Source organism: Acanthaster planci, linkage group LG13 (assembly GCF_054643075.1).
Source record: "Acanthaster planci isolate LZ-2023a linkage group LG13, COTS_SCS, whole genome shotgun sequence".
NCBI classification, from domain to species: Eukaryota; Metazoa; Echinodermata; class Asteroidea; order Valvatida; family Acanthasteridae; genus Acanthaster; species Acanthaster planci.
The window spans coordinates 1,865,882-1,891,354 of record NC_141789.1 but is presented as its reverse complement, the minus strand read 5'-3'; the positions used below and the strand labels follow the sequence as shown (position 1 = coordinate 1,891,354).

General features: G+C 45.1%; 3 protein-coding genes and 1 non-coding gene across 6 annotated transcripts in view; 3 read left to right on the top strand and 1 right to left on the bottom strand.

Moving 5' to 3' along the window:
- The first annotated feature begins 3,701 nt into the window (after positions 1-3,701).
- On the top strand, positions 3,702-10,201 carry ttc1 (tetratricopeptide repeat domain 1). 3 transcript variants are annotated; one of them, XM_022230854.2, is made up of 7 exons: positions 3,702-3,796; positions 5,307-5,977; positions 6,735-6,795; positions 7,481-7,593; positions 8,154-8,190; positions 8,394-8,542; positions 9,137-10,201. In XM_022230854.2, exons 2-7 carry the CDS (start codon positions 5,411-5,413, stop codon positions 9,329-9,331), a joined length of 1,122 nt encoding a protein of 373 aa, XP_022086546.2. In that variant the 5' UTR covers positions 3,702-3,796; positions 5,307-5,410; the 3' UTR covers positions 9,332-10,201. The 3 variants fall into 3 exon arrangements, with proteins under 3 accessions (XP_022086546.2, XP_022086545.2, XP_087001185.1); XM_022230853.2 differs by having other exon boundaries at positions 3,720-3,896; XM_087145059.1 differs by lacking the exon at positions 3,702-3,796 and adding an exon at positions 3,973-4,106.
- On the bottom strand, positions 10,080-12,838 carry LOC110977064 (sepiapterin reductase-like). Its single transcript, XM_022230859.2, has 2 exons — positions 12,459-12,838; positions 10,080-11,966 (listed from the first exon to the last, which is right to left on the bottom strand). The coding sequence occupies exon 2, from the start codon at positions 11,924-11,926 to the stop codon at positions 11,120-11,122; it is 807 nt and encodes a 268-aa protein (XP_022086551.2). The 5' UTR covers positions 11,927-11,966; positions 12,459-12,838; the 3' UTR covers positions 10,080-11,119.
- Positions 12,839-13,269: 431 nt separating this feature from the next.
- snrnp200 (small nuclear ribonucleoprotein U5 subunit 200) overlaps positions 13,270-25,473 on the top strand; it is a 29,776-nt gene continuing 17,572 nt past the window's right edge. Inside the window, exons 1-19 of the mRNA XM_022230845.2 lie at positions 13,270-13,363; positions 14,898-15,061; positions 15,500-15,671; positions 16,088-16,280; positions 16,570-16,628; positions 16,814-16,915; positions 17,624-17,776; positions 18,475-18,574; positions 19,085-19,305; positions 19,817-19,990; positions 20,099-20,236; positions 20,545-20,700; positions 21,047-21,217; positions 21,687-21,745; positions 22,017-22,275; positions 23,225-23,374; positions 23,571-23,756; positions 23,914-24,075; positions 25,174-25,455. Coding sequence (XP_022086537.1) covers positions 13,319-13,363; positions 14,898-15,061; positions 15,500-15,671; positions 16,088-16,280; positions 16,570-16,628; positions 16,814-16,915; positions 17,624-17,776; positions 18,475-18,574; positions 19,085-19,305; positions 19,817-19,990; positions 20,099-20,236; positions 20,545-20,700; positions 21,047-21,217; positions 21,687-21,745; positions 22,017-22,275; positions 23,225-23,374; positions 23,571-23,756; positions 23,914-24,075; positions 25,174-25,455 — 2,946 coding nt within the window. The 5' untranslated portion in view covers positions 13,270-13,318. The remainder of the gene's footprint in view (positions 13,364-14,897; positions 15,062-15,499; positions 15,672-16,087; positions 16,281-16,569; positions 16,629-16,813; positions 16,916-17,623; positions 17,777-18,474; positions 18,575-19,084; positions 19,306-19,816; positions 19,991-20,098; positions 20,237-20,544; positions 20,701-21,046; positions 21,218-21,686; positions 21,746-22,016; positions 22,276-23,224; positions 23,375-23,570; positions 23,757-23,913; positions 24,076-25,173; positions 25,456-25,473) is intronic.
- LOC147796911 (small nucleolar RNA SNORA57) lies at positions 18,048-18,183 on the top strand. Its single transcript, XR_015427572.1, has one exon. It is a non-coding gene; the product is annotated as a small nucleolar RNA SNORA57 (small nucleolar RNA).

The window sequence follows — 25,473 nt, the reverse complement described above, 5'->3', positions numbered from 1 at the left end:
AGTCGTTTGTTACGAAAACCCACTAGTGCCATGTGGTGTACATTTTTTCAAATTTGTTTTTATGAGATAGATTTTGCTCGTTCTGTTTTTTCGAGATACATTTTCCCAATTTGTTTTTTCGAGAAATATTTTTCAAATTTTCGTTTCCAAAAATAGTAACTTAAAATAGATTCGACAAAGCAAACTTCCAAAAAATGCCTCATGAAAACGAACTTGGAAAAAATGTATCTCGAAAAAACAAAATGGAAAATAAATCTCGAAAAAAACAAACTGGGAAAAATATATCTCGTAAAAACGAAGTTGAAAAATGTACACTTTATGGCATTAGTGGGCTTTCTTAGTTTGTGAACCAGCCAAATTGCGCCCTCTCTTGGTCCAGCCCGGGGCTCATTAATTACGTTGCGAAGACTTTACCTACATTAAACCGATGTGGTCAGGCCAACCACATGACTGTATAGTTCCTGTCATCAAATGTTATAGGGATACGTAATAGAATATTTTACGTCTTCAAATTGTACCTTTGTGGTGCGATGAACCTTATTTTCCCATTTGTTTTTGCTATTTTTATATGCATTTGGGAGCTTCTTTGTTTTTAATACTAAATTAATATAAATTAGCATATTCATGAGCAAAACTGTGACGTTATCCAGAGCACTGAGCCTCAATGTCGCAGCGATTTTAGATACTTTGCAATGGCAGATTTCCATTTCCTGCCTGGATCCAGAAAAGAGCGCTTTAAATCTCAAGAGCTAATTTTTCATACAAAACAATTCATTCGAATGACAAGTGCGTTTTTTAATATGTTTTGGAGACAACTAGCAACGCATTGTAATCACGCTCATCATAAATGCACATAACTATCTCATATTGATTTACAGCCAATCATGACGGCGAATTATAACAGTGGTCAAAAGGAGGCATACACATCATTTAAGAAATATCGAAATAAAAACCAGAAAAGAAGTAATGTTCAGCATGCGCGTTCTAAAATGAAAAGTTCGCTTCACTGACCATTGGTAATTAGATAAGTTACCGGTGCTATTTAATTGTTCGTAAAGACGATGTCGATCACTGCAGTTCGACTTCACATCAGACTCAATCCGTCTGTGGCCACCTTTATGACCGCGTTTCCAGCCAACCGTTTGAGACTAGTCTTCCTATAGGGACATCTCACTCAATGTATGGTTCGTACAGCACGCAAGTGGAGCCAAGCGGTTGGATGTTGAGGGCCGGGTCGTCGGGTTGGTAACCCCCGTTCAGCTGACACAGTTTGCGTCCACCCTGCTCGGTGACTCTGATGTTGAAGGAGAGGCATCCGGGGGTCGCGATGCAGGCTGAGGCGCAGCTGGCGTAGCTCTTGGTGACAGACTGGTCGATGACACGATCGAGGAGGCACCTAGGCGACGGGTTCGAGACGACGAAACTGAAGAGACGATGGCTGAGCACCTTCATACGCTTGACGCACAGCGATTTCGACTTGGACATGCATCGGCCGTCGAACCACCGCCCGAAATTGACAGTGCCGCGGAATGCGAGCATCATGGTGCAGTGATCTGTTGATGTGGGAGAATCGTGTACATGGTCTGGCGATCCAGAATCCCATCTTGTGAATACCTTTCCCCGTTCTTGACCTTCGCAGACCCAGTCATATGCAGCCTCCCTGTCGTTGCACCCTATCCACATTTGCTGAGGTTGCGTGCGGGACGCAAGGCTCGCGAAGAACTCGTTCTCCCGAAGGGAATGAGGGGCAGCCAACTCGGCGCCTCTTTCCTGACAGGCTTTGTGGGAGTCGTCGTATGAGGCGAAGGTGTCACGCAGGAGATAACATGAGCAGCGCCACTTGAGCCAGCCCGCTGGGCAGGCCCCAGCCGGTGGGGAGCACGTGCTGCAGCCTGCTACGCCCGAGAAGATTGCCAGCAAGCACACGGTGATCATGGCGGTGAATCGATCGATAATCTCACCCTCAGCAAAGATGAAAGTGATAACTCAGCAGGGAGGTGAACACAATAAAAAGGCAGCGCAAGAATCAAACGTCACGGATGAATGAAGACGGCGGGTCAAGCATTTTTTTTATTGATGGGTAAACAGAAAACGCCGAGTGTAAGTTTTTTTTTTTTAAATTGGATGCCAGAAATGACTAGTAATAATGAGACACCGGCACAGGCGACGACAATACGTCGTTACTTGGCGCCACAATTGCTACAACCTTCGACTATACTTAAACTTATGCAGGTCAACGTAATTTTAGGGGGGGGGCATCATTGATTGAAGAAATGTCAGAAAAATTGGGGGAAGCTAAGGTGACTCGGAGAAAGTACGGTTCCTATAAATTACAGAGAAAGGGGAAAATTGGTCGGTAGCTTATGGATGGAAAATTAATGACGGTGCAGTCAATTACCTGCAGTCACCAGGAGCTTTACGCTCGGATGGAACTAATTAGCAAGGTCCAATTAGGATCATACACCAAGGTTTTGGGCTAATGGTAGCAATCAAACATTTTCGGTTGTTTTTTCTCAAAAAAGAAAGTCACAACATTAGACAATGAAACGAAGAACAGGTTTACCTGATTCGACGGTCGGGAAGAGGAATTGAAATTCATATAGGTATATCGCATAGTTAAGTTAAATTTTAAAAATGCCATCGTCTTGTCAAGTCAAACAAAAAGACTAGCCTACCTGTATGTTACACCAATGTGCTACTTATCATGATTACTAGCGACCGAACTGGCGATTTAATACCGTCGATTCATAATAATGCACCTCCGAGAGTTTGCAATGCGTTTACCAATCAGAGCGCGCGAAAACTGTTGACTCCAAAGAGAGTAGCGTCCACCAGGGCGACTCTTTCCAAAAGCGCATTGGGTCGACAGATTTCGTGCACTGTGATTGATCAGCGCATTGCAAACTCTTGGAAGCGCACTCTTGTGAATCGCCCGTATTTTCATTCATTCGGACATCGGGGTGCGTTCTACCAAATCGTATTTCTGCGTGCGAGCTCATTAATATTTTGTGATCCCACTGGATTTTTGCAATAAAAGACATGCCACAATCAGGGGGATCATAGAAATATCTCTATATATCCCGAAATTGGGACTGATAGGTTCCAGTTTGGGGTATTTCTTTCCCCAAAAGCCCCTTGAATTGCGGGCCTATATTGGATAGAGGCGGGCGGCTACATTCAGAGCTGAGCGCATAGTTTTACTACTATTGTGGGGTATCTTCGGGGAAAGGCTAATAAAAAAAATCGTGGCTAACCTCGTAAAATTAAAACGAAAAATGATCTTCTGGCTATAGTCTTGGATTTCCAGTGAAAAAAAAGAGAGACCAACCTCTTCCCGAAAGCCGACAGGCGGCGCAATTTCGGTCAGATTTTGCACTGTTTCTAATGGAGCGTACTTTGCCAAGTGCAACCATCGGTGATTTTTATAATATTATGCGCTCTACTCAGTACAAATTTTACTGAAAACGCTCTAGTACGGACACGGATGTCATTTCATGCGGTCAATTGTAACAACATGATGAGAAACTGCTTTTATTGCTTCCACCCCATCCCGCCCCTCCCCCAACAACCACCTCCAACGAATAAGGTGAATATCGGGACTGGAAGCCACTCTTCCAAATCGATAGGTAGTAAGGGCGCCCCCATTTTTTTTTATTTTTTTTTTGGAAACCCATCCGTGTTAGTCTCAGGGCGCCCTCGTGAGATAGGTCTACATGTGTACTTGTCCGAATCTGGATGGCCTGTCGTGTGTCCGCATCCCTAGCCTCCAGCCAACTGCAGACTGTACTGGCAGACGGTGTGTTAACGATTACGCTTACAGTCATGACAAAAAGTTCTCCGCTATTTTCATGGAGCTGTAAAAACATTTTAACGTAAACTGTATCATAGAAGTACAGGTAGGAAGATAATATCACAAAATATAGCGCAAGCTTTATGTTTCGTTTCATTGGGCCTGTCCTAGACCCGTAAACAGGGCCCAACGAATACTCCTCCGTCGTATACTGGGCCCTGTCCCGATTCATAGGGATTTCTTTCAGAAAGTTTATCTTGGATATCCGGGGGCATAACTGAACATCCTCTTGATTTTATGAGCTGAAATTGCACCGGTATGTTCATTACTTACGGTGTAAACTTTCTACTAGGTTGCTAATTGTAGAAAATCTGCCTTATCCTCGTTTGGAGAAAAAAATGTTACCTTTTTTGCCATTTCCCCACAAGTATGGACCAGCCTCAACTCATCCACATCTGAAATAAAATGAAACTACTTCATACGGAATTAACTGGTGCAGTAGCTGGTAGGCCTGTCACCAGTAACCAGTGCATGGGCCTACCTAGCCCCACTAGTGTGGCACGGATCACTCCCGATCTATCCTTAAGGATAAGGATAGATCCGGAGTGATCCGTCCCACACTAGTGGGGCTAGGGCCTACCATGGAGGTAGGAAAATGGTCCTACCATGCCTACAACATAAAAAGAAATGGGCCTACAATTATAAATGTCAAATTCTGACCTTGTAAAAAGTTGTAGGCTAAAAAACCGAAATGCTGCAGTGGTTTATCATGTACATGATGTAAGCCTAGGCTATGTGCTTGAACCGTTTCATGTGTTGCTGTCTGATTGAATTGATGTTTGTATGTGGGAAACATTCAAGAGTCGATTCAGATGCATCTTCAACAGTGCAGTATTTGCATGCCTTGTTATGCCAGTCGCTTGGGTATCTTTACCACAGTCAGTACGGATACATAGGGAAAGTACGATCAAGGACCATAGTTTGACCTACGCTGATCAAACTCACGCTAGTCGAAAACGATTGGACCATCTGGTCAACTATTTATCGAGATTGGCCGCATCATTGGCTGCCGTAAACGTTGTTTAATATTAATAATAGCACAGTACAGAGATGACCGGTTATAAAAAAATTCTCAGAAAAACAGTGTGTCACTAGTAAATTACCATTTTCACTTTTGTTTTTGTTATTTTGTCCTTCCTGTAGCCACCTTTTCGCCCCTTCGGCCTAATGACCTGACCACAGTTGACTAGGGTCGTTCAAACTTCAACTTCACTGCATATGCCTTAGGCACAGGGTACATCAGGAACCAACCGCTAGTTAACTAATGGTCCTTGACTCAACTTGCCAATCAACATGTACATGCCATTTAAGCCGGCATTCTGTGAGAATAGTGTGTGGTTATTAGTATTGTTTCATTGAACATACCCGTTTTAATTTTGAAAATTTATAAATTCAGAAATCCGAGTACCACACCGGGTACTACTTCAGATCTGGGATTTTTTTTTTTTTTGGTCAGATTTTGCAGTGGAGAAATAAGCCGTAGCTCTCAAGGGTATGAACCCTTGATTTCTCAAGACACATCTCAGCAAGCCTTAGGATTTCCGTGCTTCATGAAGCGATATGGATGCCGTTGACAGTCTTAGCAGCAAGGCACAGACTCCCGAAGAGGGAAGAACTCCTTCGATTGGCGAGAGTGACTCTGACGATGAGTTCTTTGATGCCTTGGCAGCTGGCGATGCTAACAATGACAATAATGATGGCACTGCTACCGGTGAAAATACGCAGTGCAAGGAGAAGGAGAAACAGCACACGACTACCGATGACAGTTTGACGAGGATCGTCGATGACTTGATACAGTCCAAAATCGGCGGAGGTGAAACAGTGGATGCAACAAATCAGGACCCCAGAGGAGGCGCTGACGATACCAGCAATGATGGCTCGCATGGTAGCCCGTCGGAAAATGAACAACCTGATAAGGAACCATCAGAACATGAGGGAGTGTATCCCAACAGGATACAGGAGACCAGTGAGCCTTTCAGTGACGCGGCAATTCACGAAGGGCTCAGAGCGGAGCAGGAAGAAGACAATTTAAGGTCGGAGAACGACGAGGACAACGGACGAGGTGTTGTCATAGACGAGGAAGCGATGCGAGAGCTGGAGGAGCAGATGACGGAAGAGGAAAAACAGGTTGGTGACATGATCAGTGTGCAGCCCGTTGAGGGCGCTGTTTCCTCACTGATGACAGCTTTACACATGAAGGAACCCCCCCCAAAAAAAACATTGCCACTTGCTGGACACATATTTCCTGTGTTTCTGTTGCACCGGAATATCAAATGGACAGGCTTCATTCATAAACTGAGTGGATGTCAATTCATCAGAGATCCTTGCGAGACCCTTGTTAAATCTGGCCTCGTGCACCTGACATAGCCCGACTTCTAGCCTCAGTGCGTGGTGCATGATTTAGTCATCGAATCCTAATTTCATCCTGGGAAGAACTTTGCAGTTACTGATGGTGGATGAAGACGAAATTTTAAAATGATGGTAAAGTGGCCTGCTCAGGGACACACCACTTTCCTTTATTGAAATTTTCATATAATCGAAAAGCACCCACCCAGGACTCGATGCCAACGGCTGGATTCAAATGAGTCAACCTCTGTCTCTTTGTAAACTTCTACCTCCTTGTGTCTTCCCTCCCCCCACCCACCCACCTACCACATTTAGGCGATCACTTTACCCTCTGTGCCGGGACACTTTGATTTTTTGAAGATCCCCCAGTTCAAATGTGTCTGCAGTAACTTCTGCAGATTTCCAGCACACTTATTTGATCTGATGTCAGAATTTCGTATATGAATTCATTTGTGCCTTCGTCTCCAGGAAAGCAAAGGAAAAACTTAAATATGGTGATGGTTATTCCCCTTTTTATTGTCCTTCTGTTTTTCCAAAGGCAAGAAGAGCAGAAGCCCAGACTCACAAGACAAGAGGCAATGAATTATTTAAGTCTGAAGGTATGTATGGCCAGGCGTTATCATACGCAAGGTGCAACTTTATGCTGAAAATCAATCTTTAAGAAAGACACAACGCAAAATTTGAAATCTTTTTGTGTGAAGCCGATGATCACATCTTTGTATTGTCACTGAGAGCAAGGTAGAGAAAAGTTGTTTGGTCCAAAATGTTATGACAGAATCAATCAAACCCATATACCGGCACTTATCCAATGATGTTAAAGTCCAAGAAATGAAGTTGTATTTGACCACGGACCTCTGGAGCATGCCGTCAACCGAGTTTGCCAACGTTATGCTGGTGGTTCCTCCCATTTCGTGATATATTTGTTCAAAGATGGAATTCAAAAGACATCAAACCTGTATGTCATCACAGGAAGGGATTCCCCAATGCAGTGGCTTAGCTAAGTGGGGACACACCCACCTCCATGAAAAATCGTCGCCCCCAATTGCATTTCTGAAACAAAACATTTTTCGAACCCATGTTCCTAGTCCTTGGGAGGTCATTGATTAGGCCTACACAAAGTGCAAAATCCAACCTCCAGTCAGCCCCCCTACTTTAGTGTGAATTCCCCCCCTCCCCCGATGTCAAAATACAGACAATGAGGGTAGCCGCTTGATAGCATCCTGAAAACCCTGTGACCTAAAAATCATTGAACTGATTGGTTGGCCATCATTGCATCCTCCACAGAGTATGCAGACGCCGTGTACGAGTATGGACAAGCGCTTCAGCTTTGTCCGCTCTGCTTCAAGAAAGACCGGTCCATCATGTATGCCAACAGAGCAGCATGTAGAGTCAGACAGGTCAGTCACTGCTACAAAAAAAAAAAAAACAGTGATTTGTGAAAAATCAGCCTGCCTCAGTCCATTGTGTCTGCTGGTGTGTTACTTTTTTTTCACTTGTACTTTGTTTTAAATCCTCCTGTTTCTTCAGGAAGCCAAAATAAGCAATTAGTTGAACTTGAAAGATTTCATTTAACCTGTTGCTTAAATTCAATTGCCTTGATCGACCCCCTGTCTGTTTCTCTCCATCTATTTTCATTCAGTTTGTTTTCATTCCATTTATTTTCTGTGCCCAATCAATAGATCATAAGATTGTTCATTATAAACAAGTAGAAATGTATAAAAGTGACAGTTGCTATCTTTTTTTAACTCCCATCCTGGACAAAACCATATGCCCCTCAAAAAAAAACAAGGATGTTAAAAATGACAGCTTTATTCACAGATGTCTTTGATAGTGTTTCATTGACTTTTCCTGCTGTTGGAACAAAAGAACTGATTCCCTGGGTGTGTACTGTTCCCAATTTAAATTCCAAACTCATAAACTAGTGTTTTTCTTGCATCTTTTCATTTTCAAATTATAGGAAGACTTTGAGAATGCTATTACAGACTGCACTAAAGGTAATTTATGCTAGAATATCCTGTTTTTTGGTTAATTTCTTGTGAAATGGATCCACGACACCAGAAATAGAAACTTGGCATACCTTTGACATTGGAATCTCAAAAATTGGATACCATGTTTGTGTAGATATCGCTCAATCCCCACCATTCGTCTTGTTTTGGGGGTGTTTTTTTTTCCGGTCCCTTGCTGGTGTTCTCTCTAGCCTTGGACTTGAACCCCCTATATCTGAAGGTCGTCCTGCGTCGGGCCCAGGCCTATGAGCTGACAGACAAGCTGGAGGACGCCCTCAAGGACTTCCAGAGAGCATTGGAGTTGGACCCAGGGTGCCACGAAGCCAGAGCAGCATGTCTGGTGAGTTACCAGCATTTATTTGTGGGGCTGCCCAGACATATTTCTTGTCCTATTTGAAAGGGTAGCCGCGAGGGAATTCTTGAAATAAAAACCTCAAAACGCGCCTTTGTATCTCGGTCAACCTCGCTTCAGTTGTTTGTTGCTTTACTTCAAAGGGCAGTTTGCTGCCTTTTAATTTTTATTCTTACAAGTATTTCTAAATTGATAGGAATACAGCAATTTGGAGAACCTGTAAATCATTCCAAGTGATCTTAACCAACTAAGGTTTTAAGTGTTCAGAGCTGATTAAATTGGTCTTATTGCCGTCCCCAGATGGAAAAGAGATTAAAGATCCTCTGCCTTGATGCAAATGTGCAACTTTTATCCCCATTGAATGTGGTAAAGATGCCGAGTTTATTTCCCCTCAAGAAAGGTTTTCACTTGTGGCCTCAAGATTGTTCGCTAATTGTTGGTTATAAACTCACCATTCAGTCTTCATCTCTTGTTTGCTACTCATGGGCAAATGTTGTTTTTGCTACATGTAGTGTGTATCTCTAGTCCAAATGGATTCCTTTGTTAGTTCATTCATCAATTTTATTCTGTCCGTTCTTGCAGCGCCTCCCCGACCAGATCCAGGAACGGAACGAGAAACTTAAAGCGGAAATGATGTCCAAGTTGAAAGATCTAGGGAACCTTTGCCTACGACCCTTCGGTCTGTCAACGGACAACTTCCAGTTCACCCAGGACCCGGCCACCGGCTCGTACTCGGTGAACTTCCAGCAGAATGCAAAAGAAAACAATGGAAAATAAAAGAAAACAGAAAATCAGTACTTTGACTGGCTCCCGCTCTTGCCAACTTTACACAGAATTCTTGAGGGGGGGACAAATATGTGGAACATTAGACGAAACCTCCATCTAGGCGAACATATGAGCTTGGTCAAAGTCCACTGTCAAGCCCAAGCTAGGTGAATTCCCATTAGAATTTAAACCACGGAACTGCTCATGAAGACCTACATGTGAGAAACCAGTGCATTGTTGACTTAGCGAACCTTTTTTGTCGACCAGGATGATGGGATTCACCGATATTATCACTCCACCGGTTATCTTATAACCAGTGAGGGCAAGAAAGGTTTCCTCTGTGATGGTCTTTCCTCTGTGAGGAACTTCCGGACTATAACATATTTTATGAAGCAGTTTCATTTAGCAAAAGAGGGATGGTTTGTTTTAAAGGGAAAATTCAACCAAAGATTTGTCTTCAACATTGTAGGATTTTTCTGTGATCTGTGAGAAAGCGCGTACTTCATTCAGTGCGCAGGCCATTGCGCTTGATACAAGCTTTGATCGGTTTAAAATACCAAACTCTAGATATTCTGCTGTTCTTGCTTGTTTGCCCTTTTTGCCTCGTGAGTTGATGAGATCATGTTGGTGGTCAGTCCTAATGCGACCAGAGAGCTGTTCTGATAGAAAACGAATCAAAAATTAACAAAGCATGTTCTCCGCACAGTGCTCGTAAAATGTTTTACTGTAAAAACACGAAAACGTCAATGGCATACAGAAGTCTTGGTGAGTAGTAATTTATTTCTATCATATATGTCTTATGAGATCACATTTCTGTAGCTTTTTAAACTTTGTCTTTGAATTATGGTGAGGATTAAAATCTTATTTATAGTAAGAAATGAATACCTCAGTATGTGTTGACCTGTCTGACATCCTTAAACTAAAAAACAAAATTCATAAAAAGTCCTCAGAAATGTTAGTTGTTGATTCTTAAAAAAAACTTACTTAACAGACCTGAAAACTTGGCAATATTTGTGATGTGCGTATTTAACAAAAGTGAAACATAGTTTTAGTGAAAATAAATGATCAACTAGACATAGCGAAATTTGAATACGAGTGTAAAGATCTTGCCCAAAACATCTCAATTTCAAAAAACCAAATTGAAAAAAATTAAAAGTGAACCCGACGTACCTCATGGAAAAGAACAAACCCAATGTGAACATTTTTTTATAATACGGAAATATCATACCAGCTGCTCGCATTTCTAGTTTTCCTCATGGATGGTAGAGATGTTTGGAAGTGAAGCAAGTTGAGGATCTCGGTGTTTATTTTAAGGAAGTACTTTTACATCGCTGGCTGTACTGTTGAGCTCTGAAGCTTTTCAGACTTGTGAATATTTTATGGTATTTTGACCTCTTCCAGTTTACCACTTTTCCAACATTTGTAATTTATTTGATATCCTAAAGCTACATGTATAACTTTTTATTCCATTCTCATCAACCCTAACCCTGCTGCGTCAGAACAGATATAAATGAAGGCAAAAGAAACCGGCATGAACAGTAGAATGCAGGATAATTATCGGCAATACATAGGCAAAAGAAAAGTTGAACACCAGAAAGAAAAAGAGTACATGTAAAAGATTCTAAAGCCTTTGGACTGTGGCAAGACAAAATCAATGTCTTTGTGACAATCAATTTTGCAAAATGATGAAAAAGATTCGAATACATCGGGGAGTACGATCCTCACTACTAATATGCGCACCTACTTGTATAAAATTGTTCTTTTCTTGATAAAACATGTTTTTTGCTATTTAAATCTAGTCTACTGAGGCTTTTCCACATCCCAGTAGTCGATGTGCTCGCCAGACTTGAAGGTGTCTTCTGTCAGCACCTTCAGGAGCACTTTGCAGGTTGCAGTTGGAGTCAGAAAATAAGGTGTGGACCGGACACTGGCCATCATTTCCCGTAGTTCTGAATCGCCAGCTTCCGTGACGATCTCCTGGTTCATGGCCGTGTCGAGGACACCCGGCGCATAATTCAGAACTCGGACGTCCGGCTCCTCGACGGCCAGGGTCTTCGTGAACATGTCTCGTGCGGCCTTGCTGGTGCAGTAGAGGCTCAAGCTTTTCGTGGGCTCAATGGCGCAGAGGGTCGAGATGGAAATCACGCTACGGCGGAGACCTTCCCGCTTAGGGAACGCGCCCAGGAACTTGGTACTCAAGGTGATGAAGGACGTCAGGTTCAACAAGAGGTATTTCTGCAGGGTCTGCTGTCTGGGGCTGAGGTTGCGAATGTAGGACATCTCTCCTAGTGAGCCGGCATTCTGGACAAGCACCGCATGCTGGTACTGCGAGCAGTCCACCCCTTCAAACAAACGCCTGGCGGTTTCCTCCACTCCTGATTCATCACTGAGGTCTCCGGCGAGTACCTTCACGGTTAATCCAGGGGCACAGGTAGACACCTGTTTGCGTGTGTCTTCCAGATCAGATGAGGACCGTGCAGTCAGAACGAGCAGCGAGTTTTCCCCAAGGCGACTGCCCAGGCTGAGCGCCAACTCTCGACCCAGACCTCTGCTCGCCCCAGTGATAACACAGAAACTCGGAATCCCGAACACAGGAATAGATGACATGATGAAAGGCTGTTGATGATGAAACAATGACCTGACATGCCTGAAATGAAAAGCAAAGAAAGTTGAGGGATAGGTTTTTACCTGTTTTATGTCTATCAGTGAGTATCACTGTTACTAAATAAGCTGGTAAGTACCGAAGCTGGTACAATGCCCTTGCTTCCTCCACGATACAATCAAGTTGCATTATTTTTCGTCCGTAGTACTCGATATTGGCCTGGTCATGCTTGCAGCAGTTTAGCCTGGGAGTTCCTTTCAAATTGGAAAACACTGGCCCTAGATACTTTTTTTTCAAACAAAGGGTTCTTTAAGTCGAAATATACAATACGAGTTTGGTTTGATCATTAATCCTGTTTTCCTTCCTCCGTGGTCAGATGGTTAAAAAGAGGTCGCTTCACTAAGTTCATCACGTTCGAATTTTCATGAATCAGCATATTCTGTCTCCACAGGCATTGCTGAAATCCATGTAAATGCCAATGTCAGATAGTTAACATTGGTACAGTATTCATGCAATCAATGTGAATGATTTACTTACACAGAAGGTTAATTTTAGCCTGATAGCGGGAAGAGCCAGGACTCGGACGGAGGGTGTAAGACCGATCGACCAGCCGTCTTTGCTCTCAGGTCGTTTGATCACGCGACGCGTACGAACTACGATCAGCTATCCGTCGTCGGTTTACGGTCACCAAAACCCGCATAGTGGATGATGTGAACCAGCGTTCGGATGAGATCACTGGTCGAGATCCAGATGCGTGTGAAACAAACAGTCCCCTAATTTAACAATATGCCATATGGTTTAAATAAACATAGTGATCAATTATCCGAACAATTAACTCCGAATCAACCGCCCGTACAAGCTATGCATGAGTGCGCACAAACGGGGCACCGTACCTGTACCTGCGCACGACGTGACCCTAGCCGTGTGTAAACAAATAAGTTTGTGGGGACGAGGTGAAACCGGAATTATTCGCCATATGTAAAATTTGCATATATGCATATACATGATGCATTGTAGCTGGACCAGCCTGCATCAATTAGCACTTAGCAGGGCCTTGCGGAGCTAGCTAATAGCGACGTCTCCAGCCGTCAGTAAAAGACCACTAATCTGCAATCCTGGCCTGGACAGTTTCTTCAAAATCAAGATGAAACTTTTATTTTATTTCTGAATCCACGCAGTTCATATTTAATAAATTAAAGCAAAATGATAGCCTTAAGAACTTCTGTGTACGACGGACGCACAGACAATGTGTATGTTCACCCGTACGTGTACACGCACATCACGCACGTGCACGTACGTGCATGCAAATGTGCGTGTTCCTGCTCTGCATATGCATTGTGTAAGTGCGAAACGTAGACCACGCGTTTTCACGTTCATATGCAGAAGCAGCGAACAAAATGGCTGACGCCACTGCTCGCTCGTTGCAGTACGAGTACAAAGCGGTAGGTATTTCTCCTAAAGATGTGAATGTTTTTACAAATAAAGTTGACTTTAGCAAGCACTGTGTTTCCTCCATCAGTGTGTGTACTTGGATGCCAGGAAAGATCATGACATGTCATGATTAAGCTGGGAACATTAGGAGTTCAACCACAATTGTGGCATTTTCTATGTCGCGTGTCGATGAGGGCGCTTTTCATCTTGTTTTTCTACCACATGTGCCCACTGTTGTTTGCTTAAGGTTTGTGATTTCTTTCGGTAGTGTGCAGTCTTTGTATGGGCAGATCTTAGGAAATTGGTAAATTGAAAACAATTGAAGTTAAATTAAGCTTTAAGGAGAGGGATTGATAAGTTAGACTTGTATTGGTGTCAGGTCAACTCGACCATTTGTTGCCAACTCAACTCGAGTCAACTGGACTCTCGACCAACTCGGCCGTTGTTCCTTAAATCGTAAAGGCCAACTCAACTCTTGACCAACTCGACTCTCGACCAATTCGACCTTGCAAACGGTGCAACAGGGACAGGGCATAGAAGGAATGCATTTTTCCGAAAATGCCACACACGCACCTCATGTCGAGTTGTTGCCTCAAGCTCAACCAGTAACGTTAGCTTAGTTACATGCATCAATCATGGGATCGAGTTGGCAAACGGTCGAGTTGGTAAATGATCGAGTTGACTCGACTTTGAAGTCGAGTTGGTCAACGGACGAGTTGGTTCAATGGTCGAATTGGTCAGGAGTCGAGTTGACCTACAACCCTTGTATTCAGGGCCCACTTTTATGGTGCTGCTTACCACAGAATTCTGCGCTCACAATTTTCATTCTGCGCTAACCGCGCAAGCAGAAAAATTCTGCGCTAACCCTTTAAGCACAGAATCCTTAATAGTTACTGGATGTACACGTGCGCGCAAGCCAAAATTCCTTGCTAACCTGTGAAATATGTTCGGCGTAAGCGCAGAATTTTTCGCTTGGGGTAAGCAGCGCAGATGTTTGTGTATCCAGTTGGAAGTTGGTTAAAGTCAAAGGTAGCCGGAGGTAGCATTTAACCCCTTTACCCTAGGAGACGGCTACTGCTGCAGCTCTGTATGACGATTAGTGCATACCACACATACATTCTACTCATCATGCACCTGCAGTTTCAATGTGGGCCTGCTGCTGGACAGGGCTTTGTATACTGGGCATACCGCAGCTCAGCAGTCGCGGTCAAAAGAATCCCGGCATGAAGGGGTTAACATTTAGTAAAGCACTTGCCTTCTCACTCACCACCTCTGTAGAGATGGTACAATGCACGTACGTGTACACATGTATGAGGGGATTAATTTTGGCACGCGGTAAAATCATTTGGGGAAGTTTATGAGCCGCAAAAAGGACAAGCCCGATGAGAAAGTGGTCCTTTGTACCAGCAGGGTGAGTGAGTAGACATTTTATGTGCTTTTTTAAATGTTAAATGCTGCCTCCGACTACCTTTGACTTCCTCCGGCTACCTCTGACTACCTCTGGTTACTTCTGACTTTTACCAACTGCCCCTGATTTGTATATAGAACTCCAATCTTGTGCTGCAAGTTGATCGCTCACTGATCGAGCGACGAGGCCGAGATGAAGCCACTGGAGAGGTTATGTCCCTGGTGGGCAAGCTTGAAGGAAGCAAGATGGGTGACAGAGCCCAGCGTACCAAGCCGCCAATGCAGGAAGAAAGAAAGATCAAGTACGTTCACTTGATAATCATCAGTCAAAGTCGTAAATTCAGGTCCAGGTTCCGAGTTTTTAAGAATCTCATCCGAGTTGCTAAGAGTCATATTGTTGCCTTGACATCATTTGCCTGGTGTTGTAGGTCCATCCAGGCGTAGCAAATTGAATTATTCTTGAGTGGGTTTTACTCTTACGAAAAAGCCAATATTGAACTTTATCTTCCTTTTTTTCATCATCTGACCTTGGTTAGGAATTGTCGTAATACAGCAGAAAAACCTGTGTGGGACATTTCCAAGATATGCTGCTTCTAGCAGCGGGCATAAATTTTGTAAAATCCGGTGGTTTGTTGCCATCATAGACTAGATTTGATGATAATGAAGTGATCTTTTAACAAAGAGCCACGATTTTGTTTACTGGGCCGTAGATGAAAACTAGGAATGCATGTTTGTTTCAGGCGTCAGAAGAGAGACGACGCTCGCTACGACATGAACAAGTTCAAAGGTCAGACACTGCTGTCCCAAGGCATTGAAGACATGGTGGGCATCTACTACAGGCCTAAGACCCAGGAGACCAGGAACACCTATGAGGCCCTGCTAAGCTTCATACAAGCAGCTATCGGCGACCAGGTAGGGATATTCTCAGGCAGAAATGGGTTTCAGAAATGGATTTTTGAAATGAAGACCAATTGTGCGTAACTGCTTAAGGGGTCTGTGGCTTTCTTTCCTACAAACTTTAAAAAAAAAGTCCCCTTTGTGTCACATTTATTCTTGTTTCCATATTTGTTATGATATTTTAAAAGGCATTGTGGTATCTTTTTGATGTTCATGTTAATGAGCATTTCCATATTCATGAGCAAAATTGTGATGTTAAGTGTTTATTCTGCCAGCCCAAATTTCTTTTCTTTTGGCGATTCATTTTCACTTTAAAGCAAGATTTGCCAAATGGCAAGTAATTTTTTAAAAAGTCATCAGCAAATTTCTGACAGCGGGGTTTCATTCCAAATCTCTTTGTTTTTCTCTTCCCTCCCTCCCCCCCAACTCAGCCGCGAGATATTCTGTGTGGTGCGGCCGACGAAGTCCTGGCAACGTTGAAGAACGAGCACAGCAAGAGTAAAGACAAGAAGAAGGAGCTGGAACTTCTCTTGGGCCTACTGGCCGAAGAACGGTTTGCACTCCTGGTCAACTTGGGGAAGAAGATCACCGACTACGGATCGGAGAAGGAAAAGAAAGCCATTGGTGGGTTGCATACAACTTGGCAGCTTCAGTTGTGATTGTCAAGTTGACTTGATGTCGTTGACACAGCAGTGTGTTAGCTCAGTATTAAAGAAAGTCACATTTCAGTAACCTCGTGGCCACAAAGTGGATTTCTTTCCATAATTTTTTCCAAATCATACTTCAAATCTGACGTACTAGTTCAGAATTTGATTCTCTTCAATTAGTTACCACTGGACAATAATGCTTTAAAAATGCACTGCAAAAACTGGACCACCTAGAATGCAAACTTAGTTTGAATTTATGTTTTCAGAGGAGGAGATAGACGAAACATTTGGAGTCAACGTGCAGTTTGAAGCCTCAGACGATGACGTAAGTTTCACATTCATTAATATCCTTTTAATAGATGGGAACTGAACTATCAATGTCTGAAAATGATTGAGATATTTTTCCCATGGGCGCAAGATCGTGAGAGCAAAGCTTAATGATGTAGACGGAGAAACTTCCACGAATCAAAATTGAAGTTAGTTAAAGTAACAAGGTGTGTTTTGTTGCAGGATGACCCGGATGACTGTGGAGAGGTCAAAGGTGAGGAGTCAGAGGATGACGACGACGAAGGTGGCATGGACACCGGCTACGATGCCACGCTGAGTACCAGTGTAAGTACCATTGGCCACACTGGTAATCATTTGAACTCCATGAATTCAATTTTAACTCCCCACAGAGTTTCAGCTCTTTTGCTTTGCAGATTGTATACGGTCAAACACCTTTACAACAGGGTCATTGGGACTTGCTAAATTACTTTGTTATATGAGGGACTTTGCATGATCAGTATCAGAAACAAAGAAGACGAAGGACTTGGGACCTCGAATTGATCTCCTTAAGCCTCCTTTGAATTTACAGCACAAATGTGCACGAGTGCCCACAGTCATTCTCGTGCATGTGTTTTCTACATGGAACTCAAACATGCACAGGTTCAGTGTGTACGCAGTTGGTTGCCAGCACAAACTGACCCAGGGTCTTTTGTGCAGTCCTCTTCACTGCATTTGGTTTACTGCACAATGATGCACATGAAACAGTGAAGCACAGTTGTTGGGCAGCACAAAAGTGCAATCTGATATTCCTGTGAGGGACTGTTGGTGCAGTGCACAACATGACACAGCTGTGCTTCCTTGAGGTGTTTACCGAGTGACCCAAAGAGTGACTTCAGCATAGGAGGGTTAAAGCAAGGTTGCCTTAACAACGCTCCTGTTACAAGTGATTGATAGTGAATGGTTGATAGATTGTCTGAGTTAAGCTCAATGGGCTCAGGTGGTTACTTGACCAAAAATTGTTTTTTTGTTTTTGTTGTTACCTTGATTTGCCAGCTTGGAGGCAGTGAAGCTGCTATGGGCATGGCCAAGAAGGACTTGCATCCGCGCGACATCGACGCTTTCTGGCTTCAGAGACAGCTGAGCAAGTTCTACGACGATCCGAACGTGTCGCAGGCGCGCTCCTCGGAGGTGCTCGATATTCTCAAGGTGAGGAGTCAACGAATTGGTCGAAGCTGTGGACTTGTAGTTTTTAATCGTCTGTCACCTTATGTACGTCCCCGTGCCTCACCACGTTGGTCTCCGTGTCACCGTGTTAGCCGTGGCGTATCATTGTTGTACTGGTGCAAACACCGTCTGCAAGCAGCCCTCGCCCTCTCTGTCTTCCCACGTCTTGTGGGTCGTATTAGCTCCCCTCTGCCCGTGCATCCTCGTATCAGTGGATGTATGAGCAGTCCCCGTCTCACCGTCTGTTATCGCTCCTTCTATCTTGGCATCTCTGTATTGATCAGTACACAGTGGATGTATGAACGAAGGTAGATCAAGGAATGCTGACAAGCCTTCGGTGCTGGGGTTTGCAAGGTACCCCACTGCCATCCTCTAACAGCATTACAAAAATTCACAGCTTTTCCATCTCTTGCCAGAGCTTGGATCAAAACCTCAGGCCCTGTGATTTCTTTTATTTTGGGGAACACTTTGCGAATTAGTTTTAAGGACCCAACCTGGCAACGCCTCTCTTCAACGTTGCCTCGGGGACGCATCCCCTTCTGACCTTCTCACCACTGATGAGATAAACCAGTGGCCATTGGTCAGAGGGCATGCTGTGCTTGGCTTGCTCTTGTGCGACAGCTGTCGTGACGGGCGATATTTGTGACACACTTTTGCTGACTTTGCTGTTCTTGTGGTAGACGGCCGCCGATGACGGTCAGGTGGAGAACCAGCTGGTCATGCTTCTGGGTACCAACCAGTTTGACTTCATCAAGATCCTGAGACAACATCGTAAAATGAGTAAGCCTTCTCCCAAATGGTCTGTCTGTTTTGATGTCGATATTGGGTCTTATGTTTCCGCCAGTGTCGGTCACTTACATGCCTGTGAGAGCGTATTAAATGTCTCTCCAATGGAAGTTATTTTTCTTCGATGCAATGACTTCTCTGCTACCTCTTGTTTTTTTATGTATGAATTTCTTTTGCTTCCTGAATTTCAATACTTGACTGATGATTCACAATAGAGTGGGCCATCAGGAGGTTGCCACAGAGAGGCCCTTTTCCAAGTTAACAGTCAGCAAAACATGGCCGCTATCCATGAATAACCAGGAGGTTTTCTGAGATATAGAGTATCGGTGATGAAATCTTCTGCCCCACCCAAAAACACAAAGACTGCTGTCTTGGATGATTAAAATTGCTATTTGAAATATGCTTACAGATCTTCTACCCAAACGAGATGAACAGCAGGATTGAGGTCTGTTGATTATTCCCCACCCGTGTCAAATGTAGAATGTTAACCATTTTGCCCCCCAGTTCTCTACTGCACACTGCTCAACCGCGCCCAGGACTCTGCCGAGCGCCAACGGATCGAGGACAAGATGCGCTTTGACCCCTCCCTGGCTCCCATTCTCCACGCCTTGACCGAGACGGACAAGGAAGACATCATCAAAGAGGAGCGGGCGAGGCGGGCCGCCGCCAGGCAGTCCAAGGTGGATGCAGACCTGGACGCCATGGAAACGGACGAACCAGAGAACGTAAGTTGAAACATCAACCTGGCGCAGTGTGGTTTTTCTCGAAGGGGGATATCAAGAGTTTAAAAGGTGGATTACGGTGAATCAGACAGGAGAATTGATTTGTTGAATGTACATGTGCACTTTTGCTCTGTGTTGGTCATGTCTCTTTTAAGAAAATTAGCTCTCCTGAACGCATCAGTAGAAAGTCTTTTTAGGGGGTTGTTCGGCTTTGGAATGTCATGAAATTTGCAACTGTGTTGACGTGTCTTCCACAGTAGACTCCAGATGGTGTTCAGTGATTGGCAACTTTCCTCAGATGTGTTGGACTGTTCAGATTTCTTGACATAATGCAAACTACCCACGCTTACAAGTGAATCCAGTTCACTCCTCTTGGCACAGCATTGGAGGAAAATATTAATGAATGGACCTGTTTTGACCACTTTGATGTACAGCAACATTTTGATGTCAAGAGTTTTTGTGCACAATTCCTTGGTCATTGATTTGGCCTTTTGTCTTTCTGTGGTTTGCATAGGTAATGCAGGCTACAGAGATGTTGGAGATTGATGACCTCATCTTTGCCCAAGGAGGTCACCTGATGGCCAACAAGAGATGCCAGCTGCCCGACGGTTCCTTCAGAAGGCAGCGTAAGGGCTATGAAGAGGTCCACGTTCCCGCTCTCAAACCGAAGCCCTTCGACGACACGGAGGTGGGTGGATTGTGTCATTATTTAATCCATCTCGGAAAAATGAGTCCAGGACATGAAGCTTTGTGCAGTTGTTGATGAAAAAACTGCCGGTTTTCTCTCCCTAAAAAGGCACTGGTTCCGATCGACAGACTTCCGAAGTACGCACAGCCTGCCTTCGAAGGATTCAAGAGCTTGAATCGCATCCAGAGCAGACTCTACAAATCGGCTTTGGAGAGCGATGAGAACTTGCTGCTGTGTGCCCCGACCGTAAGTAGGAAATTACAGCACATGCCATTTAGGGACCATTTCAAAAGTTGGAACAATCCTGTGTTTTTTTTTACTTACTGGAATACTCCTTTGAGGAATTCTGTGAGTTCCTATGAGGAATGGGCTCCTAAGTAAGGCATGCAAAGGCATTTTCCATTGTTTCCATCCAGGAACACCCTTTTGTTGTCATTTGGAACGACTGGCGTTACCAACTAGAACTTTTGAGATACTCCCTTAAACAAGATGGCAGGCGTCAGACAGTAACCGAAACACAGATACGCTTGACTTCCCTCGACTTTTTTCCACAGGGAGCCGGCAAGACCAACGTCGCCCTCCTCACTATCCTGAGGGAGATCGGCAAGAACATCAACCTGGACGGGACCATCAACACGGACGCCTTCAAGATCATCTACATCGCTCCCATGCGCTCGCTGGTGCAAGAGATGGTTGGCAACTTCAAGAAGGTCAGTGACGTGTTATTGGAGAAGCCACAGCCGGTCAATTCGCCCACAGCGTTATTGCATACTTCCCCTTATGGCTATTTTTATCTGTCCACCGGTTTTAGAAGATGTCAATTTTTTAATGTGTATATTAGAATTTTTTTAGAAGCTATTACTTGGGTTGTATCGCACTTAATTAAAGGTTGTACGTGTACGTGAAATGCTTATTGGACTATTGGATTGATGTGACTTTTCATAAGTGCACATGGCTCAAAAACGCCGAGAAGAGCGCTTGTGTTGTAACACACCTTCATGTAGCAAATAACAATAACTTGGTGGGGTTTCCGCTTTGTGGTTTTTGTGTGCTCAGCGCTTGGACTCCTACGGCATCACCGTCTCGGAGTTGACCGGCGACCACCAGCTGACCAAGGACCAAATCCACGCCACCCAGATCATCGTCTGCACGCCGGAGAAGTGGGACATCATCACGCGCAAAGGCGGAGAGAAGACGTACACTCAGCTCGTGCGGCTGATAATCATTGTAAGCGGATGGAAGCCCGACCTCCAGCCCCCTGCCCCCACCCCTTCTTTCTGCCAGTGTCTCACCATCTCTGAGACCCCTTGTAATCTTAGTATTTAAATTACGTACTGCATGAGTGTAAACTGTGACATTTTTGCGTGGGTATGTCTTGCTGCATATATCACCCCCTTCCGTTTTGGTGACAATGCTACATCAGTTCACCATGCATTCACCAGCTGCCCGCACCCCGCCTTTGTTGACGTCGCTGCGTGAGCTCCATATGCAGTGGATGTGTAAACAAAGGGGAGAGCACTTGATGGTGACCAGCCTTATATGTAGGGGTTTGAACCCGACCCACTGCCATCCTACGACAGTATAACTAACAAAGAGATGAAAAAGCCATTAAGGCATGTCAGTAAGGTATTGCCTCTGAGGTGTAATTTGCACAACCATCAGACAGTGACCAGTTGTCGTTTTGTCTTGCTTGTAGGATGAGATCCACTTGCTCCACGACGACAGAGGACCCGTTCTCGAGGCAGTCATTGCAAGGTGAATAGTAGACAACGTCCAATGAAAACACAAATGAATACTCTCACAAGGAAATTTCTGTATTCATGTCACGAACAAGGTTCGTCAGGTTTTGTTCAATTTTTATCTCACCTGAGTGAAATGTGATTTCCAGTTGCTTGAACCAATGAAGTTCAGACGAACTTTCCCCTGTGCGTCTTGGAAACGGTGTTCAGCATTTGCAGTGCTTACAAATTGGGGACAATTTTGTTTGGCCCAGCATGGTCACACTAGCCAATTCTCTTCTCCTCAGGACGATCCGCAACATAGAGACATCCCAAGAGGACGTACGACTGGTCGGCCTGTCGGCGACGCTGCCCAACTACCAAGACGTGGCCACCTTCCTGCGCGTCAACACCGACCGGGGACTCTTCTTCTTTGACAACAGCTTCCGGCCTGTGCCCCTCGAGCAGCAGTACATTGGCATCACCGAGAAGAAGGCCATCAAACGCTTCCAGCTGATGAACGAGATTGTCTACGAGAAGGTGATGGAGCACGCCGGCAAGAACCAGGTAACACCCAATCTTCAAAGTGGCGAGGTCTCGTCGCGGGATTCGCAGTTGGTTAAACCTATCCCCTTTGGCACGATTGCATCCTGAATCTGCCGTTCTGAAGGAACATTCTCCTGACTCAAATTGCTGCGTGTCTTATGCCGTTGCCGTATAAATCACCTGTCATTACTGAGGCTTAGCTACACACCAAAGTTGTGGTCAAACCGCATCCACGATTGTGCTTGTCAGTTATGGGTAAACACTGAGTGTTTTGAGAAAAGGGTGAACATTTTAGTAGAACAATACTTGATTTGACTACTTGAGGATGGACTTAACATATTTTAATGATTTCTCACATTATAAATAGTACTGGTGAATATTTGCAAATTTTTTGGTGTGAAGTGAGGATTATCCCTCATCTGTCGGCAACAATTCTGTTCTTCGATGAAATTGGTCCTAAAAGTATACGACTGTCGTAGTCATGAATATCTGTGGTATTTAAGAGTTCAGGCTTTCGGGGATAACCTTGTCACGAATGCTGTCAACTGTGATGATGCATCTTTAAACCCTACCATATGACACCAGGCGGTGTCGATGAGGACCACCTCCTTGGCTGTGTCTGAGAAGACAAGCTTTGTGACAGAATACTCAAGGAGAAACCAGCAACAAATCCAGAACACAAATCTCAGTACAAGTCGATCAAACTCTCAACATTTTCATCTTATAACCACTGGTCCCGATTGACAGACTTCAGATATTTGGTTGGATGGGCTTATTCAACATGCTGAAACCAAATCTTTGAAAGGAAAGATGTTTTAAGGACTTGATGTGACATCTTAATACCCCGTCGGTCATGTAATGAAAATCCATTATTACCAAGGGCAGTCCGAGTATCAGTTGAGATAACGGGCCGCCTATCGACGCTGGATTGAGTCGGAGCTCATTGGTTTATGGTTCTTTTTGGTTTTAGGTGCTGGTGTTTGTTCATTCTCGTAAGGAGACCGGCAAGACGGCCCGTGCCATCAGGGACATGTGTTTGGAGCATGACACCCTGGGCCAGTTCCTTCGAGAGGGGTCGGCCTCCACCGAAGTCCTGCGCACAGAAGCAGAGCAGGCAGAGGTAATCCAAAAATACAATCAGCAGCGCCGGATTTGTCGGTCATTAAAACAAAGTACAGCATAGCACCGTGAAAAATGAAGTACAGAGCACAGTGAAGCCTGTGGTTTAACTTCAAAGGAATTGGGAGTTTCAAGAGCGATATTTAACCGTCATGTTTTGCCGCAGTGACGGAAGTCTTTCTGCCTTGGACCCTCAGAACCTGGAGCTGAAGGACTTGCTGCCGTATGGCTTTGCCATCCACCACGCCGGCATGAACCGGGTGGACCGTGCTCTTGTGGAGGACCTTTTTGCCGACCGGCACATCCAGGTGCTCTGCTCGACGGCAACCTTGGCCTGGGGTGTCAACCTGCCCGCCCACACGGTCATCATCAAAGGCACGCAGGTGAGACACTCGTTTCCAGTTTAACTCGCCGTTGCCTGTGTCACACTGTACCGTACGAACTCAGTCCAGATGCAGTTGTGGTTTACTCAGGTTTCTCGTTTGTCAGAAATTGGCTTTGTCGTACCTTAACATGACGAGCGGCTGCATTCTTTCACAGATCTACAATCCGGAGAAAGGACGGTGGGTGGAGCTAGGCCCGCTGGACGTCCTGCAGATGCTGGGGCGTGCAGGACGCCCTCAGTACGACACCAAGGGAGAAGGAATCCTGATAACAAGCCACAGTGAGCTACAGTACTACCTGTCACTGCAGAACCAACAGGTAAGGGTCACTTCTTTCCTCTCCAGAGTGTATATCTCCGTCAGACGGGGGTCACTTCTTCCCTCTCCTGAGTGAATACCTCTGTCAGACAGGGGTCACTTCTTCCCTCTCCTGAGTGTATACCTCTGTCAGACAGGGGTCACTTCTTCCCTCTCCTGAGTGTATATCTCTGTCAGACAGGGGTCACTTCTTTCCTCTCCAGAGTGTATACCTCTGTCAGACAGGGGTCGCTTCTTTCCTCTCCTGAGTGAATACCTCCGTCAGACAGGGGTCGCTTCTTTCCTCTCCAGAGTGTATACCTCTGTCAGACGGGGGTCACTTCTTTCCTCTCCTGAGTGTATATCTCTGTCAGACAGGGGTCGCTTCTTTCCTCTCCTGAGTGAATACCTCTGTCAGACAGGGGTCGCTTCTTTCCTCTCCTGAGTGTATATCTCTGTCAGACGGGGGTCACTTCTTTCCTCTCCAGAGTGTATATCTCTGTCAGACAGGGGTCGCTTCTTTCCTCTCCAGAGTGTATACCTCTGTCAGACGGGGGTCACTTCTTTCCTCTCTAGAGTGTATATCTCTGTCAGACAGGGGTCGCTTCTTTCCTCTCCAGAGTGTATACCTCTGTCAGACGGGGGTCACTTCTTTCCTCTCCAGAGTGTATATCTCTGTCAGACAGGGGTCACTTCTTTCCTCTCCAGAGTGTATACCTCCGTCAGACAGGGGTCGCTTCTTTCCTCTCCAGAGTGTATACCTCTGTCAGACGGGGGTCACTTCTTTCCTCTCCTGAGTGTATATCTCTGTCAGACAGGGGTCGCTTCTTTCCTCTCCAGAGTGTATACCTCTGTCAGACAGGGGTCGCTTCTTTCCTCTCCAGAGTGTATACCTCTGTCAGACAGGGGTCACTTCTTTCCTCTCCAGAGTGTATACCTCCGTCAGACGGGGGTCGCTTCTTCCCTCTCCAGAGTGTATACCTCCGTCAGACAGGGGTCGCTTCTTTCCTCTCCAGAGTGTGTACCTCTAACAGTCCGAACTATCTGCTCTCTTAGCCTTCTCCTAGAATGACAAAAAGGCAGCCGAGAAAATGGTGCTCTTTGTTTCTACTTGAAACAGCTGCCGGTGGAGAGCCAGTTTGTCTGCAAGCTGTCGGACAACCTCAACGCCGAGGTGGTGCTGGGCAACATCCAGACCATGAAGGACGCCGTCACCTGGCTGGGCTACACCTACCTGTACATCCGCATGATGCGCAACCCCACCCTCTACGGGATACCAGCGGACGCCAAGGACACGGACCCTTACCTGGAGAGCCACCGCATCAACCTGGTGCACGCCGCCGGCTGTCTACTGGACAAGAACAACCTGGCCAAGTACGACCGGAAATCGGGCCACTTCCAGGTGAGCGGTCTCCTCTCG